The sequence below is a fragment of the Bos indicus genome, chromosome 15 (assembly GCF_029378745.1).
Source record: "Bos indicus isolate NIAB-ARS_2022 breed Sahiwal x Tharparkar chromosome 15, NIAB-ARS_B.indTharparkar_mat_pri_1.0, whole genome shotgun sequence".
NCBI classification, from domain to species: domain Eukaryota; kingdom Metazoa; phylum Chordata; class Mammalia; order Artiodactyla; family Bovidae; genus Bos; species Bos indicus.
Window position 1 is genome coordinate 18,248,411 of NC_091774.1, and position 27,501 is coordinate 18,275,911.

Sequence of the window (27,501 nt, forward strand, 5' to 3'; positions counted from 1 at the left end):
CTAAGGCAGTGGTAAATGGGATTGTTCCTTAATTTCACTTTCTGGTAGTTTGTTATTAGCGTATAAAATTGTAACAGATTTCTGTATATTCTTTTTATATCCTACATCTTTACCCAGTTCATTGATGAACTCTTGTAGTTTTTCTGGTGACATCTTTAGGATTTTCTATATATAGTATCCTGTCATCCACAAAAACAGTGACAGTTTTACTTCTTCCTTTCCAATTTAGATTCCTTTTTTTTTTTTCTGATTGCCATGGCTAGGACTTTCAAAGTCATGTTATATAAAAGTGGTGAAAGTAGACATTCTTTTCTTTTCCTGATCTCAGAGGAATGCTTTCAGCTTTTCACCATGTGTTTCCTCTATGTCTGCTTTCTAGGAAGTTTTCATTATAAATGATGTTGAGTTTTATCAAAAGTTTTTTTATATTCTATCTATTGAGATGATCATATGGTTTTTATTTTTCACCTTGTTAATGTGGTATAATATATTACTGATTTTCTTTTTCTTTTTTTTTTTTAAATTTTATTTTATTTTTAAACTTTACATAATTGTATTAGTTTTGCCAAATATCAAAATGAATCCGCCACAGGTATACATGTGTTCCCCATCCTGAACCCTCCTCCCTCCTCCCTCCCCATACCATCCCTCTGGGTCGTCCCAGTGCACTAGCCCCAAGCATCCAGTATCGTGCATCGAACCTGGACTGGCAACTCGTTTCAAATATTGAGAAATTCTTAAATTTCTGGGATAAATCCCACTTGGTCATAGGGTATGATCTTTTTAACCTATTGTTGGATTTTTTTTTTACTAGTATTTTGTTGTGGATTTTTGCATCTGTTCATTAGTAATATTGGTCTGTAGTTTTCTTTTTTATGATATATTTGTCTGGTTTTGGTATCAGGGTGATGCTGGCCTCACAGAATGTGTTCAGAATTGTTTGTGGCTCCACGGTTTTTTGAAATAGTTTCAGGATAGGTGTTAAGTCTGTAAATGTTATAGAATTCACTTGTTAAGGCATCTGTTGCTGGACTTTTGCTTGTTAGGAGCTTTAAAAATTACTGATTCAGTTTCATTGCTATTTATTGGTCTGTTCACATTTTCTGTTTCTTCCCAGTTCTGTCTTGGGAGATTGTACCTTTCTAAGAATTTGTTTTTTCTAGGTTGTCCATTTTATTGGCATATAGTTGCCTATAGTAGTCTCTAATGATCCTTTGCATTTCTGTGGTGTTAGCTGTAACTTCTTTTTAATTTCTGATTATACTGATTTGGGCCCTCTCCCTTTTTTTTCTTGATGAGTCTGGCTAAAGTTTTATCAATTTTATTTGTTCAAGAACCATCTTTTAGTTTCAATGATGTTTCTATTATTTTTTTTAGTCTCTATTTCATTTATCTAAAACCTGTTGGAGGACTTTCCTGGTGGTCCAGTTAAGGTGGTTATGAATCCACCTGCCAGTGCAGGGGTCACAGGTTTGATCTCTGTTCCAGGAAGATACTACATGCCTTGGGGCAACTAAGCCCATTGGCTAAAACAACTGAACCCACACATTGCAACTACTGAAGCCCACGCACTCTAGAGCCCATGCTTTTCAATATGAAAAGTCACCACCATAAGAAGCTCTGACACCTCAACTAGAAGAAGGTCTGACACCTCAACTAGAGAGTAGCCCCTGGTTGCCATCACTACAGAAAGCCTAGGCATAGTAACAAAGACCCAGCTCAGCCAAAAATAAATAAATAAAATAAAATAAAAATAAAACTGGGCTTCCAGTTCAAGATGGTAGAGTAGAAGTACACGCACGCAACTCCTCCTGTGAGAGCACCAAAATTACAACTAAGTATTGAACAACCATTGATAGGAGTATGCTGGAACCCTCCAAGAAAAGATATCTCATGTCTAAAGACACAGAAGAAGCCCCAGCAAGACAGTAGGTGGGGTGCAATCATGGTAAAATCAAACCCCACATGTGCTGGGTGGGTCACCCAGACTGGAGAACAGTAAAACCAAAGTTGTTCTTGCACTGTTGTGAAGGTTCTGAACCACAACTCAGGCTTCCCAGCATAGGGATCCGACAAAGGGACTGGGAATTCCCAGCAAATCTGGGCTTGAGGGCCAGCAGGATTTGATTATAGGCCTTCCAAAGGAATGAGGAAACAGAGACTCCAGTCTTGGAGGGCACAAACAAAATTTTGTGCTCACCAAGATCCGTAGGAGTGGAGCAGTGACCCCATAGGAGACTGAACCAAAACTACCTGATGGTGTTGGAGGGCTTTGTGGGTTGGCAGGGACTCACTACAGGGACAGGGGCACTGGAACGTTCCACCTTGACATCAACCCTCTTGGAGTTCACCATTGACCCTACCATAGGGCCCATAGACCCTAAGATTGGCTTGCCTCATGTGAGCAACTACCAGTAGGGAATGCAGCCCCACTCATCAGCAGATAATTGGATTAAAGCTTTACTGAGCAAGGCCTTGCCCACAAGAGCAAGACCCAGTTTTTCCCATCACCAGTCCCTCTCATCAGGAAGTTTACACAAGCCTCTTAGCTTCATCCATCAGAGGGCAGACAGAAGAAGCAAGAAGCACAGTCTCACAGCAGCTAAAACAAAAACCATTTTACAGAAAGTTAATCATGATGGAAAAGCAGAAAGTTATGTCTGAGAATTAGGAACAAGATAAAATCCCTGAAAAACAACTAAACGGATGGGAGATAGGCAACCTTCCAGAAAAAGAATTTGGAATAATGATAGTGAAGATGATCTAGGATCTCTGGAAAAGAATGGAAGAAAAGATTAAGAAGATGGGAGAAATGTTTACCAAAGACCTAGAAGAGCTAAAGAACAAATAGAAATGAATAATACACTAGAAGGAATCAAGAGCAGAATAACTGAGGCAGAAGAATGGATAAATGTCCTGGAGGACAGAATGGTGGAAATCAATGCCACAGAACAGAAGATAAGGGGAAAAATCAAAAGAAATGAAGACAGCCTAAGAGTCCTCTTGGACAACATTAAATGCACCAACATTCATATTATAGGGGTCCCAAAAGGAGAACAGAGAGAGAGAGAAAGGACCTGAGAAAATATTTGAAGAGATAATAGCTGAACACTTCCTGAACATGGGAAAGGAAATAGTCAACCAAGTCCAGGAAGCACAGAGAGTCCCAGGAAGGATAACCAAGGAGGAACACACCGAGACAGTAATCAAACTGACAAAAATTAAAGGCAGAGATAAAATACTAAAAGCAACAAGGGAAAACAGCAAATAACATACAAGGAACTCCCATCAGGCTATCAACTGATTTCTCAATAAAAACTCTACAAGCCTGAAGGGAATGGTATGATGACGAAAGGGAAGAAAGGAAAGAACCTAACAACCAAGAATATTCTACGCAGCATGACTCTCCTTCACATATTATGGTGATATCAAAAGCTTTCCAGACACACATAAGAGAACTCAGCACCTCCAAACTAGCTTTACAACAAATGCTAAAGGAATATCTCTATGCAGGAAACACAAGAGAAAGAAAAGACCTACAGAAAATAAACCCCAAACAATTAAGAAAACGGTAATAGGATCATACATATTGATGGTGGTGGTGATGGTGGTGGTGATGGTGGTGGTGGTTTAGTTGCTAAGTCATGTCCGACTCTTGCCACCCCATGGACTGTAACCTGCCAGGTTCTTCTGTTGATAATTACCTTAAATGTAAATGGATTAAATACATCAACCAAAAGATACAGACTGACTCAGTGGATGAAAGCATGTGCATGTATGCCCTTCTACTTATCTCTGCTTGACCCCCCGTAAATTGTATGTAATTATTTTATATTGTTAAGTTAATCATGTTCCCATTAGCGCTTGCAATTGTAATTATCTTATATTTTATGTCTGGCTATTAATTGTGAAGACTTCCCTGGTGGCTCAGATGATAAAGTGCCTGTTTACAATGTGGGAGACCCGGGTTCAATCTCTGGGTTGGGAAGATCCCCTGGAGAAGGAAATGGCAATCCACTCCAGGACTATTGCCTGGAAAATCCCATGGACAGAGGAGCCTGGTAGGCTACAGTCCATGGGGTTGCAAAGAGTCGGACACAACTGAGCGACTTCACTATTAATTGTGAAAACTGATAAACATCTTTTACTATTGTGATTATGTAACTATTACTCACTTAATACCATTGTATCACGATTGGTCCATAGAAAAGTAATAGAATTCTGTATTATCAAAACTAGGATCTAGTAGAAAAACCTGTTATTTCTTTTTAAAATCCAGTTGCATATCAGAATTATCTTCAAATATTTTGAAAACTACAAGTGCTCAGATGTATCTTTTTTTCCTCCAGAGCTCCAAATAAGTTTATAAGAGCAGTCATGTTTAAAAGCAACTGGACTATTCAATGATCTTTTACTTTTATCTAGTTTGTTTCACTTTTTCTATTTCATAATCACTGTTCCCGTTTCCTTTAGTTTATATTCTCCAACTCCTCTTTTTTTATGTTCTTTCTGAAGCCTTTATCAATGTAGTAGAAAAGCTTTTGTGTGTGTATATATATATATATACACACACATGAATATTTATAATATATTATCTAATATATATACTTTTAAATATTTATAAATATAAAAAATTTAGAAAACATGCATCTTTGCCTGACTAAAAAAATTGTGAAATTTTGATTCCATTCGTTTGACTTAATATAAATAGAATGGTAGATTTGTAATTAAAAAGTACATATGTAGCAAGCAAGAAAGGTTCACTGTATAGCATAAGGAACTATAGTTAATATCTTGTAATAACCTATGATGGAAAGTAATTTCAAAAATAATATATGTGTATTTGTATAACTGAATCACTTTGCTGTGCACTTGAAACATTGTTAAGTCAACTATACTTCAATAAAATGTATATATTTAAAAAATAATAAAAACAAATAAAACCTATGAGACACATCTAAGTTTATAGCAAACAAGCTTACTTCAGAAAATAAGAAAAATCTCAAATAAATAGCCTAACCTTATACCTAAAGGAGGTAGAGAAAGAACAAACAAAACCCAGTTAGTAGAAAGAAAGAATTCGTAAAAATTAGAGCAGAAATAAATGAAATTGAGCCTTAATGTTTCTTAAGTAAAGATTTTCCCTAGAGATTTGGGTACCATGCAAGGATGATTTCACTTGTCAAATATTTTCTTAACACTAAATTTATGATTTAATCCTTTTGAAAATTGGAATTTTTTCTTTACTTTTAGATGTTTTGGTGCTTTCAGTAAATTTTCCCACACAGTATAGCTAATATTTTACTTGGTAATGTCTGCTTTCTAGACAGCCATTATTATCTGCAAAATGTTTATTTCTATATGTCATATCCATATATTTCAGTAATTTGTTACTCGTTATGACTAACCTTATTGTCAGCTGAAGAGGAACATTTTTTTCTATTGAACTATTAGAAATAATAGCAATATTAAATGTATTTTCCTTTGTTATTTTTCAGGTTTTTAATGAAGATTCCAGATCTTTGGAGATTTCTCAGTCTTACACAACCACACAAAGAGAACTTACTGATTACAGTGTACCTTGCAAAAAGAGGAAGATAGAATTAGGCTGGGAAGTAATAAAAGATCACCTTCAGAAGTCACAGAATGATTTTGATATTGTACCTTGGTAAGTGTTCTTTTTTTCTCTTTCAGTATCATTTTAGTCTCATTAATTTTTCTCACAAGACCTCCAGTAGGTTCCTTTACCTCATTGGCCTAGCCAGAACTAGGTCACACTTGTCCACACCCAAAGCAGTTACTGACTAAAGGGGAATGTCATGCTGAGATAACCACCTGCTGAGATAACCAGGACCTGCTCAGATAACCACCTTCATGACTATCTCCTGAGGCCAGAACTAGGGCCTTTCCTATGCATATTCCCTATGCATATGCACCTTTCCTATGCCTATTCCCATAGTAAGAAGGAAGGGAGAAATGCCTGATTGGTGGGCAATCTGTACAGTGTGCCTCTTGGAATTCACTGAGTTCTATACCTCAACACAAAGAGATTTTACCATGCATAGTACCTTCTAATATAATTAAATTAGGAAGAAATTAAAGATAGCATTCAGAATTTGGAGAGTAATTTGAACCTTATGCCATATTAAAGGCACTTTTTATTATTTGCTCTGTTCTTTAGTCTTATATAGCATTCACAGTTATTTAAGTAATTATATAAATTGTGGAATTCTGTGAAATCACAAAGTTTTAGGTCTAGAAGGAATCTGTAGAATTCTTACAGTTCAGCCTTTTTTGCTTTACCAAAAAGAAAACTGCAACTGAAAAAGGTTGAGCAGCTTGCTTAAGAACAGTTACATAACAGAACAATTCATAGACTAGTCATACTTTTACGAATAATGTTCTATGATTTTTTCCCATGTCAATGTAATGTTTAAATATAGTTGAGTTGTTGGGGGGGATATATATATTGATTTTGATACTTACTGCTAAATTCTTGTTTATTTCCTATAGTTGATGGTACCTATTTCATATTCTTTAATTTATCCATTTAGTGAGGTCATTTATTGAACACCTACTATGTGCCAGGCATAAGGGGTAGAGAGTGAATAAGTTGCAGTTTCTATTCTTGAGTCGCACACATTCTAGGGCACTCACAGCAAATACTTAATGAATTAACTGAATTAATGTCGGGGAAACATTTTTTTTTGGTTTTTGTTCTCAAGGTATATTGTTGGTGGCTGAAGGGCAGGGAAGTGTGCAGTAAGAAGTAGAATATTGGTAATTTAGTTATTTATAAGCAAATTTAGTTATTTGTAAGCAAAATATGATAGCTTACCCAGCTAGCCAAAATGCTGTCAATCTTCTTGCCACTTTAGGAAGTAGGACCAAATAATTACTAACAGCCAGTTTATTTTGAGGGTAGTCTGGAAAATGATGATGACAATGTTCTAATTAGGATATTGTATGAGTACTATGTCTATATTTATTTTCTTTTGGCACCTTAATGGAGTAGAATAATTTTCAAATTATTTGTACTTTTTTTTTAGGTTACAAATCGCAACTCAATTAATATCAAAATATCCTGCAAGTTTACCTAACTGTGAGTTGTCACCATTACTAATGATACTATACCAGCTTTTACCTCAACAGCGACGTGGGGAACGCACACCATATGTGTTACGATGTCTTATGGAAGTTGCATTGTGTCAAGGCAAGAGATCAAACCTAGAAAGCTCACAAAAGTCAGATTTATTGAAAATCTGGATTAAAATTTGGTCTATTACTTTTCGTGGTATAAGTTCTGAACAAATACAAACTGAAAACTTCGGCTTACTTGGAGCCATAATTCAAGGCAGTTTAGTTGAGGTTGACAGAGAATTCTGGAAGTTATTTACTGGGTCAGCCTGTAGACCTTCATGGTAAGTTGTCTATTAATTATATTTTGCAGCATATATATTTCCTGATTTTTGTAATTTCTAACTTCAGTTAAAAATATGTTAAATTCTGTTTCAGATTCTTTTGTTTGTTAAGGAAGTCTTAATAAGTAAGTTTGAAATATGAAGAGATTACTAAGCCCAGTTTTAAAGATGAAGTATTTAAATTTCTTTTATTTGTAATTAGCAATTATCTGTTTGCTCATAAATAGAATAAACTTTATTTCTCTTAGTATTGCATACTGTTACAATAAGATAGTACTAAGTCAAGAATTTTCTCAAATGTAGTTGGATTTTTTGTGCTCATTTAGTCCATAGAAGTTTATATATCTACCGTGTGCCAGCACATGTCCTAAAAATTGACCACAGAGTAGTAAAAAGATACACATGGTCTCTGTCCCTCTAAGAGCCTAACTGTTTTAAAATTGAAGTATAGTTGATTTACAGTATTGTGTTAGTTTCTGGTATATAAGCAAAGTGATTCAGTTTTTTCTATATGTGTGTGTGTGTGTGTGTGAGTGTGTATATGTATATTTTGTTTCATATTCTTTTCTTATGGTTTATTACAGAATATTGAATATAGTTCCTTGTGTATACAGTAGGACCTTGTTGTATATCTATTTTACACATAGTAATTTATGTCTGATAATCCCAAATTCTTAATTTATCCCTCTCCCACCTCCTTTTCCCTTTGGTAACCATAGTTTGTATTCTATGCAAAAAGTTTACTTTTAATATTAATTGTCTTTTGTTTTGCGACAGTCCCGCAGTATGCTGTTTGACTTTGGCACTGACAATCTGTGTAGTTCCAGAATCAGTAACAATAGGAATTGAGAAAAATATATGTGATGTAAGCAGAAATTCTTTAAAGGAATTGATAATGAAATGGCTCTTATTCTGTCAGTTAGAGGATGACTTTGAAGACAGTACAGAACTACCTCCAATTCTTTGCAGGTAATTTGAGTTCCTTAGCATGCTGCTGCTTTTTAAATTTATTTTGTAAGGTGCTCTCCATTTCTTATTTGATACTAGATGGCTTTATTTTGCAGTCATCTTCTAGAATTTTCCAGAATTAGTCCTAACTATTAAACAGTCCTTTTGTTTCATAGTGGTCTGTGTCTTTGTACCTGAATCTTTGCCCAAGTTCTTTTACTTTTTTTTCTCTCACTGCCTAGACAGTGAGAGTTACATGGTGATGATTGTCCCTAAATAGGTCCGTCTGAACATATATCCACTCAGGTATATTGTGGAATCATAAGGAGAATGCTTTCTGGGCTAAATATGTTAAATTAATAAGGGAAAGAAATTAAAAAGACAAACTGGGACTTAAGCACTAAAATGGGGAGCAACTTGCCCACTTAACCTGTCCTCAGTCAGTAATTGGAACTGAGTGATTGAAGGAGTTCCTCTGGATCCTAGTGATTTGACTTGAATTTCATAGTTGTTTAGGCTCTTTGAAAATTGAATATGGCCCTACATCTAGAAGTGTTGAAAATGATAGTAACATAAAATTTATGTTCCTTAAGTACTTTTTCAGTTGTTAAGAAATTTAGTATAGATGGAAACAGTTTTAATTTGGGGTCCAAATTTTAGAGATCAATATTTTTAGTTAAGTGTGGGCGTTTAAGTTTAAAGAATGCTTTAAATGGCTTTTGGTCTTTTAAGTAAAGATCTCTATTTTTTACTTCATAGTAATTTTCCTCATCTTACCCTGGAGAAAATTCTCGTGAGTCTCACTATGAAAAACTGTAAAGCAGCAATGAATTTTTTCCAAAGTGTGCCAGAATGGTATGTTTCCTAATGGAGTTCTGTGTTGTTTTAATTAACAAAGATAATAATTTTAGCAGAGTGGTAGCTACATCTTAAAAATTGTGAACCAAATTGGTCAATTAAAAAAATTATAACTGTTAGCAAGGGAAAAGTTTCTTTAACTTCAATAATTATAATTTATGTTCTATAATGTGTTTATGATGGGATATTAACATAAACACATGGAAAAGGCTTCTTTTATATGTCAAATAAAATCTGAATGACTACTTTAAAAACTAATGATAATTTAGTATAGGGAAAACAAAAATCCAAAAACCTCATTTTAGTCGATTGACTTCAGAGGCTTATGTTTATCACTGTGACTGAAAATGATTCACTGGCATGAAGTTTTCTAGTCTTTCTCAAGAGGGCATAATACAAAAAAAATCTACATTTTGGAGAAATGTAAAAAAAAGGGAAAAGTTTTCAGATAATTTGGTTTTCATTTTCTTTTTTTTATTTATTTGAGTACCTCAAGTCTGAGTTGCGGCACGTGGGATCTTTCATTGTAGCATGCAGACTCTTGAAGGTTTGGCATGTGGGCCCAGTAGTTGAGCTCTCTAGTTGGCAAGCAGGCTCTGGAGTGCACAGGCTTAGTGCTTGCTGCGTGAAAGCTTAGTTGCTCCACTACATGTGGGATCTAACCAGGAATCAAACCTGTGTCCCATGCATTGCAAGGCAGATTCTCAACCACTGGCCCACCAGAGAAGTCCCTCAGATAATGTTATTCTTAATGTTTATATCTGTTGTTAATTGATGTTTTTTTTAATACTTCTGAATTTGCCTTTTAGATTGAATCTTTTATTTCTCTTGTCCATTTGTTAGTGAAATTGCTACTGAATAATGAAATTCAATGTAAGTAGTTATAAAAATCCAAAGAAAAGCATTTAAAGAATAATTCACTAATTACATGAGCAATCTTTGAATAACATAGATTCAATGTTAATGCTAAGTTAATGTTTTATTTGTGATAGATAGATGCTATATAAAGGTAAAATAGTTGACAATTTGATCTTATAAATTGAAAATCTTACTTCTTTAAAGTGAGCAACACCAAAAAGATACAGAAGAACCTTCATTCTCAGAAGCTGAAGATCTGTTTCTTCAGACAACTTTTGACAAGATGGATTTTTTAACCATTGTGAAAGAACATATAATAGAAAAGCACCAATCCAGTGTAGGCTTTTCTGTCCACCAAAACCTCAAGGAGTCACTGGATCGCTATCTTCTGAGACTGTCAGAACAGCTTCTAAATAACTACTCATCTGAGGTGAGATTTTCAAGAAGAGCTAAAGCCTGTGTTTGATTCTACTTTGGTAGACTGTTAGGAAGGAGAAATATGTCAGGAAAGGCCCTCAGGATGATGAGAAGCTTAATTTTAAAAGCAAAGTAATAGCACATGCCTACAAATTGCAAAAAAACTTAGAATGAAAAAAGTAAAACTGAAGAAAAAGAATTACTTTTTTAACCAGAAATTCTTACAGACATTAAAGAAGTAGATTTCTTTGGGTAGGTTAATGGGCAGTAATAATGGTTTTGAACATACAGATTATTTGATGAAAAAGAACCTTAATTCAGAGGAGGGAAATTTTACGATAACAGAAAAGTACATAATTTAAACTAATCTAATAGATTTTGGTTGCATGAAAAGTGAGAGAAGTCATTGATAAATGAACTAACAGTCACCCATATTTAAGCAGTCATTTAGTGATGTCTTACATATTATTTCCGTTGTCATCTTAAAATCAAAAAATTCTCATTGTGTGTGTTGTTCTCTTATCAAAACTCCTATGTCTTTCTACCCATTTCTCTGTGTTCAAATAATCCACATGTCAAAATCCTCACGAAAGCCTTTTTTGATAATCTCAGCCGTATATCTTTTAATTTTCATGTTGTTGTTGTTCAGTCGCTAAGTCGTGTCTGACTCTTTGCAACCCCATGGAGTTGCATGCTAGGCTTTGCTGTCCACTGTCTCCTGGAGTTTGCTCAGATTCATGTATGTTGAGTCAGTGATGCTGTCTAATTTTCTCATCGTCTTTCTCATCCCTTCTCCTTTTGCCTTCAGTCTTTTCCCAGCATAAGGGTCTTTTCCAGTGAATCAGCTCTTCACATCAGGTGGCCAAAGGATTGGAGCTTCAGCTTTAGCATCAGTTCTTATAATGAATATTCAGGGTTGATTTCCTTTAGAATTGACTGGTCAATCTCCTTGTTGTCCAGTGGACTCTCAAGAATATTCTCCAGTACCACAATTCAAAAGCATCAGTTCTTTGGCATTCTATATGGTTTAGCCCTTACTCTGCACGTGACTCCTGGAAAAGCTGTAGCTTTGACTATACAGACTTTTGTTGTCAAAGTGATACGTCTGCTTTTAATAAGCTGTCTAGGTTTGTCAAAGGAGCAAACGTCTTTTAATTTCATGGTTGCAGTCATCATCTGCAGTGATTTTTGGAGCCCAAGAAAATAAAATCTGTCACTGATTCTACTTCTGTTTACCATGAAGTGATGGGACCGGATGCCATAATCTTCATTTTTTGAATGCTGAGTTTCAAGCCAGCATTTTCACTCTTCTCTTTCACTTTTATCAAGAGGCTCTTTAGTTCCTCTTCGCTTTATTTGCCATTGGAGTGGTATCATATGCATATCTGAGACTGCTGGTATTTCTCCCAGCAATCTTGATTCCAGCTTGTGATTCTGGACCAGCGTTTTGTATGATGACCTCTGCTTATAAATTAAATAAGTAGAGTGACAGTATACAGCCTTGTCATACTCCTTTCTCAATTTTGAACCAGTCAGTTAGAACCATGTCTGGTTCTAATTGTTGCTTCTTGATCTGCATACAGGTTTCTCAGGAGATAAGTAAGGTGGTCTCGTATTTACATCTCTTGAAGGATTTACCACAATTTGTTGTAATCCATACTGTCAAATAGCTGAGAAAAGAAGAGAAGGTGAAAGGCAAAGGAGAAAAGGACAGATATACCCATCTCAATGCAGAGTTCCAAAAAATAGCAGGAGAGATAAGAAAGCCTTCCTAAGTGAACAATGCAAAAAAATGGAAAATAACAGAATAGGAAAGATTAGAGATCTCTTCAAGAAAATTGGAGATACCAAGGGAGAATTTCATGTAAAGATGGGCACAATAACGGATAGAAATGATAATGGGCCTAACAGAAGCGGAAGATGTTGAGAAGAGGTGACAAGAATACACAGAAGAACTACACAAAAAAGATCTTAATGACCTGGATAACCACGATGATGTGATCACTCGCCTAAGCCATACATCCTGGAGTGTGAAGTCAAGTGGTCCTTAGGAAGCATCACTGTGAACAAAGCTAGTGGAGGTGATGGAATTCCAGCTGGGCTACTTCATAGCCTAAAAGATGCTGTTAAAGGACTGCACTCAATATGCCAGCAAATTTGAAAAACTTACCAGTGGCCACAGAACTGGAAAAGGTCAGTTTTCATTACAATCCCAAAGAAGGGGAATGCCAAAGCATGTTCAGACTACCGCACAATTGTACTCATTTCACATCCTAGGAAAGTAATGGTCAGTATCCTCTAAGCTAGGCTTCAACACTGTGTAACTGAGAACTTCCAGATGTACAAGCTGGATTTAGAAAAGGCAGAGGAACCAGAGATCAAATTGCTAACATCTGTTGGATCACAGAAAAAGCAAGAGAGTTCCAGAAAAGCACCTACTTCTGCTTTATTGACTACTTCTGCTTTAATGAGAGTTAGACCATAAAGAAGGCTGAGCACCAAGAATTGATGCTTTTGAACTGTGGTGTTGGTGAAGACTCTTGACAGTCCCTTGGACTTCAGGGAGATCAAACCAGTCAATCCTAAAGGAAATTAACCATGAATATTCATTGGAAAGACTGATGCTGAAGCTGAAGCTTCTAGGACTTTTGCCACCCAATGAGAAGAGCTGACTTATTGGAAAAGACACTGATGCTGGGAAAGATTGAAGGCAGGAGGATAAGGGGATGACACACGGTGAGATAGTTGGGTGGCATCACCAGCTCAGTGGACATGAATTTGAGCAAGCTCCGGGAAATGGTGAAAGACAGGGAAGCCTGGTGTGCTGTAGTCTATGGGGTCTCGAAGAGTTGGACCCAACTGAGCAACTGGCCTTAACTGAACTGAATACTGTCACAGGCTTTAGCATAGTTAATGAAGCAGAAGTAGATGTTTTTCTGGAACTCCCTTGCTTTCTCCGTGATCCAACGAATGTTGGCAGTTGAATCTCTGGTCCTTCTGCCTCTTCAAAGCTTACGTTTTACACCTGAATGTTTCCAGTTCACATGATGTTAAAGTCTAACTTGAAGGATTTTGAGCATAACCTTGCTTGCATGTGAAATGAGTGCAGTTGTATGGTAGTTCGAACACTGTTTGGCATTGCCCTTCTTTGGGATTGGATGAAGACTGACCTTTTTCAGTCCTATGGCCACTGGTGAAATTTCTGAATTTACTGACACTGAGTGCAGCATCTTAACAGCAGCATCTTTGAGGATTTGAAGTAGCTTAACTGGAACTGCATCACCTCTACTAGCTTTGTTTTGTAGAATGCTTCCTAATGATATCCGGCTCTAGGTGAAGGATCACACCATCGTGGTTATCCAAGTCATTAAAACCTTTTTGTATAGTTCTTCTGTGTCTTCTTGTATAGTTATTCTGTTTATCCTTGGACAAGAAAATGGCAACCCATTCCAGTATTCTTGCTTGGAGAATTAATGGACAAAGGAGCCTGGCAGTCCATAGCATTGCAAAATGTCTGACATGACTGAGCAACTATCACTCACTCACTCTGTATTCTTGTCGCCTCTTTTTAATGTCTTCTGCTTCTGTTAGGTCCTAGCAGTTTCTGTCATTTATCATGCCCATACTTTTATGAACTGTTCCCTTGATATCTCCAATTTTGTACCATATGCACCAATATCTCTTAAACTATGCTAGAAGCTCATTAAAGGGCATGTATAATTTCTCTTGATCTTTGTATCTTCTTCAATACCTTATTATATGATAAATGTTTAAGTATTTGTTGACTAAAATAAAACCTACAAGCTACTATGGCTAGATTCAGTAGCCATAACTTATGATCCAAAGAACCAGAGAGAGGACAACGTGCCTATTTGATCTGTCTTGCTCTTAATTACTGTCTTTCTTCTGGATTATAGTTATAACTACTTTCATTATAGAGTAATGAGATCTCCTGTGTTTTTTCCTAAAATGCCATTTCATATAATATAGGAACAGAAAAATCTGAAAATCTTTTTTTTTATTTGTAAACATTTGCACATTTCTTACATAATTCTATAAAATTGGTTGACAATAGCTATTGATAAAAATATCTTGTACTTGTCTGTGGAGTTTGAAAAGCTGAGTAAATCAAGATCCTTATCTCTTAGAAACTGAAAATGTCATTTTAATGTCTTTTTATGAATAAATCTGATTTCTGCTCACATTCTAAGAATTATAGATTGTTATTTGCCTATCAATTTTTTCTTTCTTTCTTCCTTACCTCAGATATTTAAGGACGTATGTGTGCAATACACTGAGCCACTTTTGAAAAAGATGTGTTACTTGGCCATCAGGACATGCTTCTGTATTTCCTGAGAACCCTGGTTATTACAGCTCTGCAGGGATCCCTTAGATGTTTTTTAGAGATGATCAGAATTATGGCACTATTAATTTAGTTAACTGTAGTTTTTTAATGTGAAGACAAAATTTGCTCTTGCAAAAAACAATAGTACTCCAAATGATTTATGAAATATATAAAAACTTTTTATTCTGTACACTTAAACTTTTTATATTTTAAGACTTCAAATTCAGAGATGTTTGTCCGGTGTTCAAGTCTTCTGGTGGGTGTTCTTGGCTGCTATTGTTACCTGGGTGTCATAGCTGAAGAGGAAGCATACAAATCAGAATTATTCCAGAAAGCCAAGGTAGGAAGATTTATATCAATAGTACTTTGGATTAATTTAAATGAAATATATTCCTGGGAAAATTGGTATATTTGTTTGGAAAACAGACTATTATATAGGTTAACTGTTTCATTTATGTAGTCTGAGAGGAGATAATACTGTGTCTCTTTTCTTAAGATTTGAAATTATTTTAAGCCAATATAAATGCAGCAATTGAAATAATATCATGTTGAAAATCAATCTCATTAACAAAAATAAGGATTTTTATCTATCCTTTTAAAAAGTTTTTCCTGAAGCAATTATCCTAAAGAATTCTTAAAAGCATTAATCAAATAGTCTTTCTAAGCATGAAATTAACTAACTCTGGGTATTGTTTTGTCAGTTGTGTGATTTGTAAAGATAACATGGTATAAAATTTGTTGTTTTTAAAAAATTGTTCATTTTTAATTATGTACCCAACATAACTTCTTGAAAGGATTAATTTTACCTGTTAAGTAAAATTAAAAAAAAACCTTCAACAAGCTATGATTTTACCTGAAGTTTGGATTTTTCCTTCTTTTTTTCTTAATAGTCTCTAATGCAGTGTGCTGGAGAAAGTATCACTTTGTTTAAAAATAAGACAAGTGAAGAATCTAGAATTGTTTCGTTGAGAAATATGATACATCTATGTACAAGTTGCTTACATAACTGTTCCAAGGTAAGATGTTCTTCCTGCTTGACAGTGTAGCCTCTCCAGGAGGTTGATAATTGGTTGATGTCCTTACTGTTTTGGGGATCCATTCATAAGTAGATATACTGATTTTAAATTAAATTGATAAATTAAGATAGTACTCAGATGAATAAAGCAACAGGTAATCTGAGTTTCTCATGAAACTTTCAGGAAAGTTTCTGAGATTGTCTTACTCCTTTTATATAACAGCTAAGTGATAACTTATTGCCAGTGTACTTTCATTCATTTAATAAAAGCTTTTTGACTACCAGGTATGTGGTATGCATACCACTACCCAAGGGCTTGTGGACACTGCAGAGATAAACTATTCAGGCACATATGTTACCCTCTTCTGCCCAGATAGACTTACATAAAATTTGGTGGAAGGATTGCTGCTATGTGTAATCTTTGTTTTGATTTGAAGGAGGCCTGAGGGGTAGTCAGGCCAGAGTATTGATAATAACCGGAAACATCTTTTAAAGCTAATGTTAAGTACATGGCCATATTAGCAGTATTATCAACATGTATTTTTAGAAGTGTTTTTTTGGGGGGATAAGAGGAGAAGGAGAGAGTGGAAGAATATACTGTAAGCTATGATTATTGCCTGTGTATGTTTAGGGGCAGTAGCTAGTATTTTACTTTAATGTTGTTTATGTCCAATAAAAGATATTTGCTACAGTTATTATTACTTTAAGAAAGAGGTAAGTATATTTGAAGCAATGTATGTCTTGTTCCTAATAGTAAACTATTTATCCATGCTTATTCTGATAGAGAATTTCCAGTATAAAAGAACATCTACATTTTATTCACTAAGAGAAAATATTATATGTGAAGAATAATTGTTTTTATATTGTTGCTTGCTGTTTTGTCTTAATTACAGCACAGTCCAAATAAGATTGCATCTGGCTTCTTCTTACGATTATTAACATCAAAGCTAATGAATGACATTGCAGATATTTGTAAAAGTTTAGTAAGTATGCTTCCTGTTTTACTATGATATTTCATTGACTCTAACATACTTTATGTAACTTTGAAATTTCTTTGAAAAGGGATGTATCACTTCCCTTTTCCATGTATATGGAATCTTATGCTTTAAAAATGTGGAAATTTAATAAAGTTATTTGGTTTGCAGGGGAGAATGTATTTGCTTCTTATTATCAATACCATATGCTTGTCTGTTAATTTCTCAATGAATAATAATAGACCAAGTGTTTGGAAATTAATCATTCAGACTCAGTACTTTTTTCTGTATAACGTCAGTTCAGTCGCTCAGTCGTGTCTGACTCTTTGCGACCCCATGACCCACAGCACGCCAGGTCTTCCTGTCCATCACCAACTCCTGGAGTCCACCCAAACCCATGTCCATTGAGTCGGTGATGCCATCCAACCATCTCATTCTCTGTCATCCCCTTCTCCTCCTGCCCTCAATCTTTCCCAGCATCATGGTCTTTTCAAATGAGTCAGCTCTTCGCATCAGGTGGACAAAGTATTGGAGTTTCAGCTTCAACATCAGTCCTTCCAGTGAACACCCAGGACTGATCTCCTTTAGGATGGATTGGTTGGATCTCCTTGCAGTCCAAGGGACTCTCAAGAGTCTTCTCCAACACCACAGTTCAAAAGCATCAATTCTTCGGCATTCAGCTTTCTTTATAGTCCAACTCTCACATCCATACATGACCACTGGAAAAACCATAGCTTTGACCTTGGTTGACAAAGTAAGGTCTCTGCTTTTGAATATGCTGTCTAGGTTGGTCATAATTTTCCTTCCAAAGAGTAAGCGTCTTTTAATCTCATGGCTGCAGTCACCATCTGCAGTGATTTTGGAGCCCAGAAAAATGAAGTCTGACACTGTTACCACTGTTTCCCCATCTATTTGCCCTGAAGTGGTGGGACCGGATGCCATGATCTTCGTTTTCTGAATGTTGAGCTTTAAGCCAACTTTTTCACTCTCCACTTTCATTTTCATCAAGAGGCTTTTTAGTTCCTCTTCACTTTCTGCCATAAGGGTGGTGTCATCTGCATATCTGAGGTTATTGATATTTCTCCTGGCAATCTTGATTCCAGCTTGTGCTTTTTCCAGTCCAGTGTTTCTCATGATGTACTCTGCATAGAAGTTAAATAAGCAGGGTGACAATATACAGCCTTGACGTACTCCTTTTCCTATTTGGAATGAGTCTGTTGTTCCATGTCCAGTTCTAACTGTTACTTCCTGACCTGCATACAGGTTTCTCAAGAGGCAGGTCAGGTGATCTGGTATTCCCATCTCTTGAAGAATTTTCCACAGTTTATTGTGATCCACACAGTCAAAGGCTTTGGCATAGTCAATAAAGCAGAAATAGGTGTTTTTCTGGAACTCTTGCTTTTTTGATGATCCAGTGGATGTTGGCAATTTGATCTCTGGTTCCTCTGCCTTTTCTAAAACCAGCTTGAACATATGGAAGTTCACGGTTCACGTATTATTGAAGCCTTTCTTGGGGAATTTTGAGCATTACTTGCATATAATGTACCAAAATTCAAAAGAATTCTCTATTCATAAAAACAAAAACCTTACCAGACAAGCAACATATATTTTTCTTTTTCATATCAATGGCTTGCATACTTCTTTGTCTGGAACAGTGCCTGGCACATAGTAGATATTCAAATATTTAATGAGTGAAAGAATATTCTGTAACTTGATTGTTTTCATTTAATGATAAATCTGAGTCATCTTTCCGTGCTGCTTTATAGAGTTATACCTTACTGCCTTACTTGTTTTTTTGTTTTGCAGCAATGTGGTGTTTCTATATTATATACGAAAATAGCATATATGTATTTTAACCTAACTGATCTTAATTAAAATTGTAAATGTTTGTTTTTTTCCTCCAAAGAATTGCTGCAGTAAATTTCTTAGTTTTGTCTTCTTCTTTTTGTGCCTCTGAAGGATGTAGGAAAATTTTACAAATGGAATTTCTTGTTCAAATGGAATATGAATTTTATTGATACTTTTTGATAGATATTGTCATTGTCCTCCAAAATAGTCATTCTGTCCTCTATATAGTCAAGTTATAATCTTGCCTTCACCTTCATCAGTTTGCAGCAGTATGAAGTTTCTTAATGTAAGAAGTCACTTGTAAAGATTGTGCATTATTCTGCTATATTGACAGTGCAGATTATATATCCATTTTATACACCTGATTCTTGAATTGTTTGATTAGGTCAATTTTAACTGCAGAGTGCTTCTGAAAGAAGCCAGCTTGAAACATCTTTCTTTCTCTTGTTTGAAGGCATTCATTATCAAAAAGCCTTTTGACTTTGGAGAAGTAGAATCACTGAAAGAAGATACTGATGAAAATCTAACGAGGATGGAGGATCAGTCATACACGAGTTTATTTAATGATTCCCCTGCTAGTAGTGTTACTGATACAAATGAATCTGGAAAGAGCCAAATTACTACTGGTAAATACATTTTATTGCATGAGATTTTTTTTTTAACCTAGTATTATTTGATATTATAAAAGCCTTCATATATATTATTTTATGCTCATTTTATTTCCTTTTTGTGTAGTCATTTAGGATTGTTCCCTTCCATACAGTTTAGAATTATCTCACATTTAATTGAATTTATTATCAGTTCCTATTTTATCCTTCATCAGCGAATTTAAAATAATTGCTAAAGAAATAACAACATTTTTGGATAACTAAACATATTGGTTATTTGGAAATAATAAGCAGGATGTGCAAAAGCACCCATAATGCAGTCGTTGTTTACCTTTTTTCTATTATTTCTGCATAGACCCATATAATTCAAAATTATAATCAGCATCAATATTCAGATGCCTTTTTATACCTTTGTCTGTTTTCTTTTAACATTAACTAGAAGCAGTTTTTTCATTTAGGTACTTGTGCTGTTGATAATCATACTTTTTAATGGCTGTATAATAGCATATTTAACATACATACTGTAATTTACTAGGCCATTTTGTTTATTGTCAGAAATTTAGATCCCTTTCTAATGATATTGCAGTGACTATTTGCCCATGTATATTTTTCCATATATTATTTTTTGATGACAGAATCCTAGAGTAACCTTTTATAAAGAATTTTGAAGCTTTTAGTGTGTAATCAAATTTATTATAGTTTTGCTTTCCATATATTTTTATTTCTTTTTCTGTTGTTCAGGGAAGATACTTGTGTTAATGTTCAATGTATGTGGTTGTTTTACACCTTTGTTAGTCTTTTTTTTTCCCCATCTCTCTTAGTCTTAATAAATGCTTTTTATTTTTAGGTGCCATGAATCCTTTAGCTGAAGAACATCTGTCAAAGCAAGATCTACTTTCTTTAGACATGCTCAAGTTCTTGTGTATGTGTGTAACCACTGCTCAGACTAACACTGTGTCATTTAGGGCAGCTGATATTCGGAGGGAATTATTAATGTTAATTGATTCTAGCATGCTAGACCCTACCAGATCTCTTCATTTACACATGGTGAGTTCAGTGAAAGAAGTGCTTTGAGTGTACTTGATCTTGCTAGCTAAATGTAATGGACTGACATATAAGAATCACATTGTACCTTTGACGAATTGAAATTGCTTCCTTAAGAAATGAATCTGAGACTGTTATAAAATATACTTTTAATGTGCTGTAAAAACATTTAAGTGGATACTGTAACATTAAGACTTGAATGGACTTTGGATAGATTTCTTTGCTTTGGGTATAATTTTTATAAATTATTTTAAACCAGGCCAAGAAGCACAGACTCTGAATATGAAAATAATACATAACATTGTTATTGAAGTCTGAATCTTGCCTTGACCTTGGTTTGTATGCTTTAAAATGTTTTAATGTAATTTCAAAGTGGCTATAAAGTTAAAATACTACAGAATGTCATATATTTCATTCCTAAGCCTCTGTAATTAACATTTTGCTACATTTGACTTATCTTTCTCTGCATGCTATACCCATACACAAACACACACACACACAGACACATACTTTTTTTCTGTACCATTTTGACATTAAATATTCAAATATGATGCCCATTTACTTTAGTGTATATGTCCTAAAAACAGTGATGCTCTCCTATATAACCACAGTATCATCATCAAGAAATTAACATTGTACAGTTAATTATACATCAATTAACATTGATGTATAATCATCAAGAAATTAACATTATATCATGTTAACTAATAAATATGATCGTTTATTAGTTCCCAGGTCTGTTCACTTTCTTTCAGTGTGGAAGAGTTCTTTACTCTTTCCTTATCTTTCATGACTATTTTTGAATAGTATAGCCGCTGTATAGAATCCTACTGTTTGAATTTGTCTCATGTTTCCTCATTAAATTTAGATTTAAACAAAAGGAGAGAGATTCTCTCCTTTGCTTCCTTCATCAGCCTACTCATTTACAGATAGATACCTCCAATTCCAATCCAGCACTGTAGAATTTATTTTTCTCTGTCCATATGTGTAGCTCCCTTTCCAAGAGTAAGAAATCTGGCTTTCCACTTAACCTCGATGGATTTGTTTACTTAATATTATTACAAATAACTTATCTCCTGACCATGGGTGCTTAGCCCCCATGTTGGTGAACATGTGGTGGGAGCTCCTATCTCAGTGAGTATGCTGGATGAGTCTATGGTCATATCCCTAGTCACAGGCAGCAAGTTGGCAAACGTGTTAGGTGATTTCCCCAGCCATGGGAAACATGCCAATTAGAATCCCTTGGAAATATTGAGGTTGAGTCCCTGATAGAATTTCTTGTCATATTCTAGCTTTGGTGAACATCCTGGCTGATCTCCTAGCTCTGGCAAATATGTTAGGTTGAGTCCTGTTTGATCCCTTGGTTTCCAACCTGGCAACACTCTAGTAATGTCTCTAGCCCCAACCAGCTGGGAGAGCTGTATCCTTTTCTGGGGCTTTGATGTTAAAAAGTCATTTCAAGACACTCACTAATATCACACATGACTCTCATGGCGTATATTTAAAATGGTCCAACTTAATGTTCTTTTTATAACATCAGAAGGAGTAAGAAACATTTTTCTACATATAGATGATGGCGGTGGGGGAAGGCTTCTGATTCTTAATACAGCAAGAAAATTATTTGACATGTCAGAAACTGGCTGCCTAGTTATAACTTACCATTATACTAGTGGTTGCTGAGAAGCCCTTTATATTGTACCATAGAGAGCCTACAGGACGATAAGTCAGGGTATTTGGATTATTCACTGTGCATATTTATCTCTGCTTTCTAAAATTCATTAATAGAATAGGTTTTAACCATTGAAGTTTTAAACCTCAAGTATTGTTTTCAGAGGTGGTGACATAGTTTCAGACTCTTGCTCAGACGGTTAATCCCAACAGTGGTAACAGCTGTCACTCACTGAACGCTGTCAAAAAAATTTAGACCTTTACATGCATTTCCTTTCATCTTCACAGTAATCTGGCCAGTTAAGTGCTGTATCCTTATTTTACAGCTGAGAGTACAAAGAGGCAGATGACAAGGCAAGTGTTAAAACCACACAAGTAGTAACATTGTGGTGCTAGGATTTGTGTCCCACTCTCTTTGACTTCAAACTCTCCTGCTATTGCCTGGTAAAAAAATTCACTGCTCAAGTGTGTATGTGTAGGCACATGTGTTTATATATATGAATTTATGGTTTGCATATATGTATTTATTTAAGTGAATGATATATAAATATCATTTGAACAAAAAAAAACTAATTCTCCCCCCTCCCCCCGCCCCGCTCCACCCCCTGTCTTAGTATCTAGTGCTTTTAAAGGCGCTTCCTGGAGAAGAATACCCCTTGCCAATGGAAGATGTTGCAAAACTTCTAAAACCACTACCGTAAGACATGAAAACCATATAGAATATTCACTCTAAATTTATAAACCAAACTGGTGTGTTCTGTTATGCTGATAAAGTTAAATTTTTTCCACCACAGCAATGTGTGTTCATCTTATCACCGTGACCAAGATGTTTGTAAAACCATTTTAAACCATGTCCTTCACGTAGTGATGAACCTGTGTCACAGAAATATGGATGATGAGAACACAAGGGATGCTCAAGGACAGTTTCTAACAGTGATTGGAGCATTTTGGTGGGTGTAGATTATTTTATGAAGTTCGTGTTTTTCTTTTGCCACTTTTGCATGCAAATGCAAACTTTGCATTTCTACTTTAGTGATTTTCTTCTAATCCTTGAATGTAGCTATATATGTTTTTTAACAATAGTGAAATGTAAGTTGTATTTCCCTTCTTAATTGCTTGAAGAACTACGTTGTTTTCTGCTTAAGGCTTGGCTTCCTAAAGTGAGTTTAGTGTATTTCTGTTTGAATTCTGAACCACTTAATAGTTTGACAAGTATGATGAATTAAAGCAAAGTACAACAAGTCTAATAAATCAGTTGAGTAGTTTATATTCCTAAAGTGAACAAGTTGGCCTTGTCAGTATCTGATTGTTTCATGCACAGAATCACAGTGTGAGATAATACTATTATAGAGGAGCATATATATGTAATTCAGGACCCTCATACCATTTGGTGGGTAAGGATTTCTGAATCAGTACAGAATATGGTTTTTTAAATCTTTGATATACAACACTAAAAATGTTTTCCTTTTCAAGCATGTTTTCAATAACATGGTTAGCTGAAGTGTGATAGCCCCCAAATGAGGTATAATCATATGACACAAATACATTAAAATAAGCTGCTTTTCAAACCAATTTATTTTAGCTGGAATTTTTGAAAGGTGAGAAAAATGGCATATACTGCATAGTGAGAATTAAATTTATCATGGAAAGTAATTTTGGAAGCTGCCTAGAATAATCTTAATGTCCAGTAATTTTTTTTTTTGACTATGCTTTTATTGGAATAATTACTTGATATTAAGACATGTACTTTATTTCAGGCACTTAACAAAGGAGGGGAAAAGTACATTCTCTGTAAGAATGGCACTAGTAAAATGCCTTAAAACTTTGCTTGAGGTAAGTTATTCCACTTTAATTATTAGTAAGGTCTCCAGTGATGTTTTAAAAGCAGTCTTTATTTCTATTTGTTAATGGGTAGTTTTTCTCTTGGTATTTTACATTTAACCTCAATTGATCTTTTCCCATAGGCTGATCCTTATTCAAAATGGTCTATTCTGAATGTAAAGGGAAAAGATCTTCCTGTAAATGAAGTATTTCCACAGTTTCTTGCTGATAATCATCACCAAGTTCGCATGTTGGCTGCGGAGTCAATCAATAGGTAATAGGTCAAGTATTCATGAAGTATCTGGAGTGCTGCAGATAGCAGTTCAAGGTCTAGCACAGTCATAGCTCACTAGGGGTGATAGTAAAAATAATGATTACTAAGCATAGACTGTATGCCTGGCATTTTTGTTTTCTCTTAATTCTGACAACTCTTTCACTTAGATATGATTATTTTATCTAATTTAGTAATGAAAACTCTGTGGCTTAGACAGATAAAGTAAGGCGATAAGTGCCATACATCTAGTAAGTGGTTGAGATGAATGAGATGTGTCTACTCCCAATTAGAGATACAGGGCTTTTAGGTATTAGATTTTACATGAGTTTATAAAATGAAAATTATCACATTTTACATTTTGCTAGTTATAATCATATTTATTCAAGTGAACATAAAATTAGGCATTGGAGTGATTCTCCCACAAGAATGTGTTATGTTTGAGTACTAAAGAAGCCTTTGACTGTGTGGATTACAACAAGCTGTAGAAAATTCTGAAAGGGATGGGAATACCAGACCACCTCACCTGCCTCCTGAGAAACCTGTCTGCAAGTCAAGGAACAGCAGTTAGAACCAGACATGGAACAACGGACTGGTTCAAAATTGGGAAAGGCATACATCAAGGCTGATTATTGTCACCCTTCTTATTTAACTTATGTGCAGAGTACATCATGAGAAATTCTGGGCTGGATGAAGCACAAGCTAGAATCAAGATTGCCAGGAGAAATACCAACAACCTCAGATGTGCAGATCGCACCACTCTAATGGTAGAAAGCAAAGAGGAACTAAAGAGTCTCTTGATGAAGGTGAAAGAGGAGAGTGAAAAATTGGCTTAAAACTCAGCATTCAAAAAACTAAGATCATGGCATCTGGTCCCATCACTTAGGGCAAATAGATGGGGAAAAAGTGGAAACAGTGACAGATTTTGTTATCTTGGGCTCCAGAATCATTGTGGACAGGGATTGCAGCCATGAAATGAAAAGATGCTTGCTCCTTGAAGACAAGCTATGATAAACCTAAATAGCATATTAGAAAGCAGAGACATCACTTTGCCAACAAAGGTCTGTCTAATCAAAGCTATGGTTTTTCCATTAGTCATTTATACATGTGAGAGTTAGACCATAAAGAAGGCTGAGTGCCAAAGAATTGATGCTATTGAACTGTGGTGTTGGAGAAGACTCTTGAGAGTACCTTGGACAGCAAGGAGATTCCTAAAGGAAATCAACCCTAAATATTCATTGGAAGGACTGATGGTGAAGCTGCTTTGGCCACCTCATGCCAAGAGCTGACTCATTGGAAAAGAACCTATTGTTGGGAAAGATTGAGGGAAAGAGGAGAAGGGAGCAACGGAGGATGAGATGTTTGGATGTTATCACTGACTCAATGGACATCAGTTTGAGCAAACTTAGAAAGATAGCTAAGGACGGGGAAGCCTGACGCGCTGCATTTCATGGGTTCACAAAGATTCACACATGATTTAGCGACTGAGCAACAATAACAACCTGAAGAAGCAAATATTAAATTTTAGCAACTGTATATTTAATGGGTTATTAAGTTAATTTTAAAACTCCAGATTGTAACCTACCTCTGCCTTTTCCACCTCACTCTCCTATAAACAAAATCTCTCTGCTCTATTTTTCTCTATAGCATTTATCACCAGTTGAAATATTATATTTTAATACATTTATCTAGGATATGAGCTCCAGAGAGTGTTTGTCTCTTTTCCTGTGTACTTAGCACCTAAAATAACACTTGGAATGTATCAGGTGTTTAATAATTTGTAAAATCAATGAATATTTGAAAAAAATTACATTATGCTTAAAACATCAAAGCTAAAAATCATTTGAGCAGTTTTTCTGTTCAAATGTAGATGACCAATAAAGAACACTGAAGAAATTACCATGCAGTCACATAAATACACACATTAGAAAACATGATGTGTCCAAAATTTTGATATTCTGAAAATAATGTTTTCATAGGTCAGAAACATGTCTAACTCCTCAGGTTTAGGACTATTTTTAGTAAAACCACAGTGCATTGTAATGTTTGCTGATGTGTGCTTTATTTCAAATACTTAGAAAATATGTACAGAAATTAAAGATCTGGGGTGACAGGATAACAAGTTGAATATAATAAAGCAGTGTAGTGCTGACATTTAAAAAATCTCTTAGGATTCAAAAATGCATAAATTCATGAATGGCATGAACATATTTATTTACTTATTGGTTGTTTACTTGTTAGATATTTAATATTAAGCTGCTGAAGAGAGATTGGAGAAACTGAGGAATGAGAGAAATACCAAAAAGTTGATACTTTCATATGTTTTGATTAGTATAAAAGACAAAATTGGCTAAAGAGTTGTCCTTAAATATGACGGTTGCTGCTGCTGCTAAGTCACTTCCGTCGTGTCCGACTCTGTGCAACCCCATAGACGGCAGCCCACCAGGCTCCCCTATCCCTGGGATTCTCCAGGCAAGAACACTGGAGTGGGTTGCCATTTCCTTCTCCAATGCATGAAAGTGAAAAGTGAAAGTGAAGTCACTCAGTCGTGTCTGACTCTTAGCGACCCCCTGGACTGCAGCCTGCCAGGCTCCTCCGTCCATGGGATTTTCCAGGCAAGAGTACTGGAGTGGGGTGCCATTGCCTTCTCCGAAATATGATGGTACGTTATGCAAAAAAGCACTAATCAGCTCTCCTTTACCACATAAACATAATTTTAATTGAACATCAAGACATTAAAGCTAATACCTTTTAGAAAGTGAAAGTCGATCAGTTGTGTCCAACTCTTTGTGACCCCATGGACTGTACAGGCCAGAATATTAGAGTGGGTAGCCTTTCCCTTATCTAGGGGATCTTCCCTACCCAGGGATCGAACCCAGGACTCCTGCATCACAGATGGATTCTTTACCAGCTGAGCCTACAGAGAAGCCCAAGAATACTGGGTAGCCTGTCCCTTCTCCAGCAGATCTTCCCAACCCAAGAATTGAACCGAGGTCTCCTGCATTGCAGGCAAATTATTTACCAACTGAGCTATCAGGGAAGCAATAACTTTTAAGTTGTGATTAAATGTTAGAGCAGGTTGATATAAGAGCCTGTGGCTTCTTCTTGTTGGTATTTTACCAGAGGACAAATTTTTTTTCTGGTTAGTTTGCATTCAGGGATATTCAAGTTTGGGCAATAAGCTAAGAGATCTTTTGAGACACTTTTCAGTTCTAGGAGAATATGGGTTGTTTGGTAAAGATCCTGATATTAGTAGCTTTGAACCTACTAGACTTAAATTTCCTTGGTCTTTTGAAGGAAGACCTAATATGTTAGTATGTCTCACAAAGTGATTTATTTTTGCCCTGTAAATATGCTTTGGGAAGTAGAGTTTAAGATTAAAAATCATTTCACTCTTGGCTTTTT

The 27,501-nt window shown here is 35.5% G+C and overlaps 1 protein-coding gene across 11 annotated transcripts in view; it reads left to right on the top strand.

Moving 5' to 3' along the window:
* ATM (ATM serine/threonine kinase) overlaps positions 1–27,501 on the top strand; it is a 153,127-nt gene that overhangs the window by 30,835 nt on the left and 94,791 nt on the right. For 10 of the 11 annotated variants that reach the window (XR_011560614.1, XM_019975377.2, XM_019975381.2 and 7 more), the window contains 14 exons: positions 5,499–5,668; positions 7,050–7,421; positions 8,199–8,390; positions 9,129–9,224; positions 10,290–10,515; positions 15,062–15,187; positions 15,738–15,863; positions 16,756–16,845; positions 19,139–19,310; positions 20,140–20,339; positions 22,619–22,701; positions 22,799–22,954; positions 23,762–23,837; positions 23,969–24,099. Coding sequence is in view for 10 of the 11 variants with exons in the window: in XM_019975377.2 (XP_019830936.2) it covers positions 5,499–5,668; positions 7,050–7,421; positions 8,199–8,390; positions 9,129–9,224; positions 10,290–10,515; positions 15,062–15,187; positions 15,738–15,863; positions 16,756–16,845; positions 19,139–19,310; positions 20,140–20,339; positions 22,619–22,701; positions 22,799–22,954; positions 23,762–23,837; positions 23,969–24,099 (2,216 nt within the window). In the remaining variant the exon portion in view is untranslated. Of the gene's footprint in view, positions 1–5,498; positions 5,669–7,049; positions 7,422–8,198; positions 8,391–9,128; positions 9,225–10,289; positions 10,516–15,061; positions 15,188–15,737; positions 15,864–16,755; positions 16,846–19,138; positions 19,311–20,139; positions 20,340–22,618; positions 22,702–22,798; positions 22,955–23,761; positions 23,838–23,968; positions 24,100–24,759; positions 27,484–27,501 lie in introns of those variants that run through there. The other variant, XM_070767573.1, reaches the window with a different exon arrangement.